The following is a 7,901-nucleotide window of genomic DNA, read 5'->3' as shown; positions in this document are numbered from 1 at the left end:
TTTTTGTCTAGTTGACCTATCTTTTGGAGATAAGGGGATGTTAGGGACTCCTGTTAAACTTGTGGTATTGGATATAAGATTTTTCATGTCCATTAAGATTTGCTTTATATAGTTGGATGCTCCTTTGTTTGGTGCATACATATTTATATGTGTTACCTCTTCCTCTTGAGTTTTTCCCCTAACCAGTATATAGTGGCCTTTTTTATTTCTCTTGATCATTGTTGGATTGAAGTTGAGACTGTCCAAAAATATGATTGCTACCCCTGCTTTTTTCTGAGATGCTGGGCCATGTAGTATTGTGTTCCATCCTTTGACTTTCAGCCTATGAATGTCTTTATGAATTAAATGTGTTTCTTGTATACAGCATATTGTTGGATTTTGTTTCCTAATCCAATGTGCCAGTCTTTGTCTCTTAAGTGGTGAATTGAGTCCATTTACATTGATGGCTAGAATTCAGATGTATTGACTTACGATTGACATGTTATTTACCTGTTGTCCTTTACTTCTTTTTCTCCTGTGTATAATTGCTTGCCCTATTTAGTTGGTTGCTTCTGATCTCATTCGTGGAGTTCTGATCATTTTGGTCCCTCTCTAGACCATCTTTCAGTAGCCTGTGTAGGGTCGGCTTTTTCATCACAAAATTCTTTAGCTGTTTTTTGTCATGAAAGTATTTCACTTCTCCATGAAATTTGAAAGAGAGTTCTGCAGGGTATTGCAGTCTTGGCTGGAATATGTTTTCATAGAGGACTTGAATTATTCTCCTCCATGCTCTTCTTGCCTTCATGGTTTGTGAAGAGAAATTGGCCATAATTCTTTTTGGTTTTCTTTTGAATGTGATCTGCTTCTTTTCCTTGGTGACTTTCAGTAGATTATTCTTGTGCTGAATTTCTGGGATCTTGACTATTATATTTCCTGCTGTGTTTTTCATTGGGTTGAAGTTACATTGTTCATCTTTGCATCATCTTGCAGGTGATGGATTATTCTTTCCTGCATCTTCGTTGTTTTTAAGAGATCCTTTCATGCCTTTTTACTAGCTGCTCCAGCATCTTCAGGATCTGAAACTCTGTCTTCACTTTCACTTAAACGATTTTGCAAGCTTGTGATTGATATTTATTTTCCTCTATATCTCTTTGACTCTGCTTCATACAATCTATTTCTTTCCTGTATTGCTCATTCACGGAATCCGTCCTCTGTAATCTCCTCTATTTTTTTTTTATCAATGTCTTCTTTAAAAGCAGTTATAAGTTCTTTTACTGCAGTGTTTTTTTTCTGATTGGGTTTCCTGCCTATGTTCCTGTAGTTTTTTATTTACTTCAGATGCTGTTATTTATGAGAATTCATTTTTTATTGCAGAAAAGAATGGTGCTCTGTGTTCATATATAACTTTTAGCTGTTGCTTATTTACTATCGATACTATTAAGTAATGCAATTGCGCTGAGCTAGTGTCCTCTGCACTTGTTCTGGGTGGACATTGGGTTTCCTCCATATGTTTCTGCATTTGATTCTTTACTGCAGATGTTATTAATTCGGGGATTACTTTTTGTATTTCGAATCTGAGTTCCTCTATACCTTTCTGCAGCTGTTTCTTTATTTCAGAAGCGGTTGATTCGTTGCTTTCAGCTGTTGATTCCCAATTTGTTCTGTGTTAGTTTCCTCTGCACTTTTTATGGGTGGGCTTGGGTTCTGAGGTTGCATTTTGTTCCATCTCATCATTTTGTGTCGCACTGTCTTCTGACCTTTGTTGTAGATCTTCGTTGTAGTTATAACCTTAGCACGTACTGAAGTTCAGGTTCAGATCTACGAAGATTGGATTTATCCAGCTGTGTCTGGCTTGGGTCTCTCTCCTTTGCTCAGCTCCTTCCTGCTGCTGCCCTTAGGGGTGAACCCTTTGTGCTCTTCTGGAAAGATTTTTGCTCCTGGAGTAGCTGGGTGATTCTATCCTCTACACTCTCTGCAGGGATCACAGCTGCAGAGTTTCACCCCAGGCCTGTATGCCCAGCCTGAACTGAGCCTGGAGGGGACAATTTGGAGTAGGGGGGAGGGGCAGCTCTCCCACACACTCACTGGGCCTGGGCTAGGACTGGGTCTTGGGGTTCCTGGAACGCAGCAGAAATTCTTACTTGGCAGGTGGGGTTGGGGAGGTGCTGCGGAGTGATGGGGGGAGTCCCAAGGGGGTGGAAGAGGGTCTCACCCACGTTGCACCTGGGTTGGGACCAGTAATAGGTGCCGCTGGCGCAGGGTAACCTGAAGCTCTCCCACACACTCACCGGGCTTGCGTTAGGACTGTGTCTGGGGGTTCCCAGAATCTGGCAGAAATTCCTACTGGGCAGGTGGCATGGGGGAGGTGCTGAGGACTGTTGGGGGGTGTCCCAAGGGGTGGCAGAGGGTCTCATCTACACTGCGCCTGGTCTGGGGCCAGTAGTAGGTCCCGCTGGTGCAGGGTAGCGGGAAGTTCTCCCACACACTCACCAGGCCTGGGCTAGGACTGGACACACATGTGACTTTCAAAGCTGGTCGTGATCTAGCTCCAGCATCTCTGCTTGTTCTTTGAGTTACTCATTGGGTCCTGCCCACTTTCCTTGCTGCCCACTTTCCTTCCTCTGAAGTAATGAGCTTTTTCCAACCTTAAGAGCTTGACACCAAACTCTCTGATCTTTATGTGATTTGCTCCCAGGCAATGTGCAGGTATCAGTTCATATATTGTATTGTCAGAGAGGTCCTTTTGACCACTCCATCCCCAGTGGCCTATCCTACTCCCCTTCCAAACTCCTTAACTTTACTTGTTTTCTGTATTTTACATATCATCACTACATGAATATGTTTGTTTCTTTTACTAGGGATGGAACCCAGGACCTCATGCATTCCAGGAAAGCACTTTACCACTGATCCATACTCCCAGGTCATTTTTAATGAGACTCGTCTCTTTACTTGTTTATTTTCTGTATCAGTTTGTACTTCTCCATTAGAATTTAATCTCAAGGACAGGAACTTCTACTTAGTTGCAGAGCCAGCAAAATGAATAGCACATAGGAACTTTTAAAAAGTATTCATTGAATGTAGGAGTCTAAGCTAAAAAGGAAGAAACCAAAATGAAGATAGGATCACTAAGAATTGTACCACTTCCTGAACACTTCATAAGTGTCAGGCATGAATGAAGTCCTTTTCATGAATAGCATCTCATTTAGTCCTCAAATACTGTATCATTGTCCCTTTTAAGTTGGTTAGGAAAACAAAACTCAGAAACCTAAGATTTTTTCTAAAAAGCTAGAATATGATGAGACTAAAAGTGAATCCTAGACCTGTTCTAACCCAAGTGTTTGAGCTGTTAACCTTTAAGACATATGGCTCTGTGGAGAAACATGTTAATATCCCTGCAAGTGCAAGAAACAAAAACCTTTCCTTTAATTTCTTCTAATAGTGATGATTGTAGCATTCTCTCCAGTAACTGTGGGAAGAGATTTTCCTATTATCATCCTGGTGTTACAGCTTTTGCCCAGTCAGATCCCTGAATATATGTGGACCAAGTATGAAGACTTACCTGGAAGCCTGGAGGGCCAATCATACCTAGGACACCAGGAGGTCCTTGTTCACCCTAGAAAATTAATCAAAGGCTTAAGAGTAGCAGTGGGCAATGGCAAACACAAAGGAGGATGGCTCCGTTAGCCGTATTTGGGATGAGGTATGGGGAATGAATGGATAGCAAGATTGGAGCAGCAGGTATGGTATAGATCCCTATGCTGTCCTGCTGTCAGCTATACAGGATGTTTTAGCTTAGGGAGCCCTTCACCACATTGGATGGGGCACCACCCATGACTGTATAAAGTAGAATCTCAAATATGCATGCTAATTGGGAGATACCAAGGATGAGTATTTTTTTTTCTTTGAAAAGAGGCTCTTTACTTTTGGTTTCTCATAGCAAAATAAAGGCTGCATAAAGTCAGTGGTTTTGGGAAAAGAATTACAATTAGGATAACAATTACAATTTGGATAGGGACACAGAATATTTTAATCTTTCTTTCCCTAATATGATAATTTACCTATCTGGCCATGGAAAGGCTCCCTTAGGTTTGGAAATGAATAAGGGAGAAGATAATTTCATACATTCAGAGACTTCTTCTAATTAATTATTATTTCCTATAAACTTATAAGGGCCTAGAGATGTTACTTCCAGAAAGACAATATTAAAGGAGTGATACCAAATGTATGTTCTTACCTGGACTTAACCATAGCAACAAAATTACAAAACTCAAAGAAAACCATAAGCAAAGGAAATTCAGGTTACTAAACAGAATATAGCAATTCAAACACAACCATGTATGTACTATACATCCACTCACACAGAAATACAAGTTATAAGATATCTCAGGTAAAGTAGTCTGTAGCTTGAGCCTTGATAGTTTATATCAGGTGAATTGAGGCATTTGCTGCCACTTGGTCATATCTTAATTGCAGGGTCAACTTTGAGGGCAAATAACTTTCAAAAGATCATTCAAAATGAACCATTTATATGCTTTGGGTTTTAGTGGGAAGAGGTGGGGCTCTAAGCGTGTGGTCAGGAAAGGTTTATTACTCTCCTTTGAGTATTTTGGCTTCCTGTACACCATGAGAGGAACAGCTTTGCCTCTTCCATGGTCCTCTGGCAGGGTGTTCTGCCCTTGGGCCAGGTGAGTGTGGACTGTAACTGTGAGCTAAAATAAATCTCTTCTCCTTCAAGCTATGTTCGCTAAGTATTATGTCCCAGCAATGAGAAAGTGACTAAGACAGATTTTAGTCACAGTGCATGGAGGACAGTGGTTTAAGTAGTTTGGGAGTTAGAAGAGAAAAACTCTACCTAATGTTGAAGTCATTCAGCATATCAGAAATTGAATATGCAAGATAAAACAGAGAAAATAGCACTTAGGTGAGTACTTCAGAACACAGACATACTCACACCTACACACCAAAAAACATACTTAGGCTTTTTAGAAAGCTTTTCACAGAGACAAAACAAAGACTTTTAACCCTTATTTCTAAATAACAAACCCATTAATCAAAGCTTTTAATTCTTTCGGTCAAGTCTGGTTGTTACAGGCAAATTCTGATACTGAAAGAAAAGGCTAATTAACACTAAGTTTTTACTACCTTGGATCCTTTCTTCCCTTTGGGGACTCCCATGAATTCTAGTTCCCCAGTAGATGGTGGTGGTCCTGCAGGGCCAGGGAGGCCAACATCCCCCTGTAAAATCAAAGGGAACATTAAGCAAAAGATAAACCATGTAGACCATTTTTACAGAGGAAGGATTTATTTTCTGGATGTAGTTCATGAAGAAACTATCCATTACTTTGGACCTTTCTTTACACCACTGAGGAAATAAAAACTCTCATTGTCTAGATTGTGAATAATTATAATGCTGGACAGTGCATTTTGTATCAACACTACAGAGGGAAGAAACAAGACAATGAAAGGAAACCACAAATTCATTTTTGCCATGGTCATGCACAAGAGAGTGTTTAAACTAGAGCCAAAAAATAGATTGAGCAAGGTGAAATGTTACTTCTTGATAACAGTGATAAAATTCAACTGGTCCTATATTTGCCAAGAACATAAACAAAGGGAGTGAAGTGTGTTTTGGAAAGCTGTAGGTTACAGATGCTCTTTCACAAGGCAACAAAATCCGCAAGAACCAGTCAGGGGAAAGCATGCACACAAATCACCATATAATTTGTATAGAAGGAGAGAAATGAGAGGCTAAGGATGGCAAACAAGATACAGAGATAGTGTGATGTTTTGGATCAAAAATGTCCCCCAAAGGACTCATGTGTTCAGGGGGGCTGCATTTGGAAGGTGATTAGACCTTGGGGTTGCCCACCTCATCAGTGAGTTCATTGTTGAATGTGCTGCTAGAAGGTAGGCCTGGCTGGAGAAAGGTTTTTAAGGGATATAACCTAGTAGGATAAACTCTTGTCTCTAGCCCCTTCCTTTCTCTAAGCCTGTTTCCAATCTTTGTTTTTGGGATGCTATGAAGTGAATAATTCCCCCCCCATTATATTTCTGCCTTAGAGCCAGCTGATCATGGGCTGAAGTCTCTGAAACCATGAACCAAAATAAATCTTTTTCTTTCTATACATTTTGTGTTAGGTATTTGGGTCTCTGCAATAGAAAAGTGACTATTATAGAAGAGAAAGAAGCAGAGTGGGAAAAGGAAGAAGAAACACAGGGGGAAGACAGGGAGCAGAGAAAAAGTAAAGAAGATTATACAAAGCATTGAGGAAATACCCAGTTTTGGGAATAAAAGGATTATAATGTATCAGAGTATGTATGTAAGACAGGAAAAAGCAGGGAGATGATGACAGTATTTGAAAGAAAAAAAGTACCCAAAAGCCTATGTATGGTACATGGGCATGTCACCCTGCAGGGATCCCTAGACTAGGTGGTAGATGTGGGATAGAAAATATCCATTTGGGGGCTGGAGAGATGGCTCAGTGGTCTAAAGCACCTACTTGGAACAAGCTTGGCAAAGCATAGGGACCATGGTTTGATCCCCCAGCACCACATGCCAGCCAGCCGCGCCCCCTGGTGGGCTGAGCTGGCCACACACACACACACACACACACACACACACAATAAATAAATGTTAAAAAAAAGAACAAAAAAAGAAAATATCCATTTGTTTAAGTGAAGAACCAAATCCTCTTACATGATCAGGAACACATGCATGACCAAAAATTTTTCTTAGAGCATATGGAATGCAGACTGTATTTTGTAAAACCTACTTACCTTGACTCCTTTCTCTCCATGGAAACCTAACCCGGTATTGCCCTGGGGTACAGCAGTACAGGGAAGAAAAACAAAAGCAATTACTAAACACCGGCTCCAAGAATTTAAGTTGGAATGCAGTATTTTTTCTTTACCGGAAAGTAGATTTGACCAAATCACTATGTCTGGAGAAACCAGATTATTTAGTGGCAAGACACACAAAATATCACAAGTTAATGTATACTTACATCAGGACCAGGGCTACCAGGGGGGCCTGGAGGACCCTAAGTTAAAAATAGAAAGAAAAGAGTTATCAGTTGTTACTTTAAATTAAAAAGAGCAAGAGCATGCCAGGAATCCTTAGGGATAAGGCTCCCAACCCTGTTTGGTATAGACTGACATTGGCATAGCAGAATAGCTCTCCTCAGGAGATTCTATCTCCTTTGATCTGGTAACCAGATTTATGCTAATGTAATGAAGAATTCATTTCTTCTAACAGGTCAGAAATTATACAGTGGTGACTCAGTGAAACTAAGCCAAAATAACAAGTTGTGGGAATCCATGCATTGCAGAGAACAATCTAGAGACAGGACTTTCCCAGAACTGCAGAGATGACTGGCTATGTTGACACCTGCGACATATAGATTTGATATTAGAAAAATAGGAGGTAGGTAGGTACAGCTACCCAAGCTGTACTTTTTAGAAAAATTCTGAAGCTTATCAGTGTTCAAGGTAGGTGATGTTGCAATTGATTATTACTATCTGTTGTGGGTGAAGATCGCAATCAAGGTGTGACGTATTTTCCATTCCTTTGCTACACTTTGACTTAGACCGGGAGCATATGGAGGTACAAACTGGATCTTCAGAAAGACTGAAAAATAAAAAAAGCCACTAACTCATAGGAAAAGTATATTTCATTTTAATCCAGGAAAGAAAATTTTCCTCCTGTAAGAGAAGCTAAATTATATAAGCTTACATTTAACACATGGCATTGTGAAGAAAATAGTCATGTAAATACTGTGATTACATATCAGATTTAAACTGGTCTTACTTGCAATCCTGGTGATCCTATGGGTCCTGTGTCTCCAGGAGTTCCAGGTGATCCTTGTGGACCCTAGAGAGGCAAGTTTTTCCCAAGGTTAAAAAGCAAGACAATTTCTCAAGAA

The 7,901-nt window shown here is 40.3% G+C and overlaps 1 protein-coding gene across 4 annotated transcripts in view; it reads right to left on the bottom strand.

Moving 5' to 3' along the window:
- Col4a6 (collagen type IV alpha 6 chain) overlaps positions 1-7,901 on the bottom strand; it is a 496,212-nt gene that overhangs the window by 54,706 nt on the left and 433,605 nt on the right. For all 4 annotated transcript variants that reach the window (XM_023702710.1, XM_023702711.1, XM_023702712.1 and 1 more), the window contains exons 9-13: positions 7,787-7,849; positions 6,984-7,019; positions 6,757-6,798; positions 5,122-5,214; positions 3,539-3,592 (exon numbers count right to left, since the gene is read on the bottom strand). In XM_023702710.1, coding sequence (XP_023558478.1) covers positions 3,539-3,592; positions 5,122-5,214; positions 6,757-6,798; positions 6,984-7,019; positions 7,787-7,849 — 288 coding nt within the window. The remainder of the gene's footprint in view (positions 1-3,538; positions 3,593-5,121; positions 5,215-6,756; positions 6,799-6,983; positions 7,020-7,786; positions 7,850-7,901) is intronic.

The sequence above is a fragment of the Octodon degus genome, unplaced genomic scaffold (assembly GCF_000260255.1).
Source record: "Octodon degus isolate 3935 unplaced genomic scaffold, OctDeg1.0 scaffold00157, whole genome shotgun sequence".
In the NCBI taxonomy this organism is placed as follows: Eukaryota; Metazoa; Chordata; class Mammalia; order Rodentia; family Octodontidae; genus Octodon; species Octodon degus.
The sequence above is the reverse complement of the archived record's forward strand: the minus strand, read 5'-3'. Positions and strand labels throughout refer to the sequence as shown.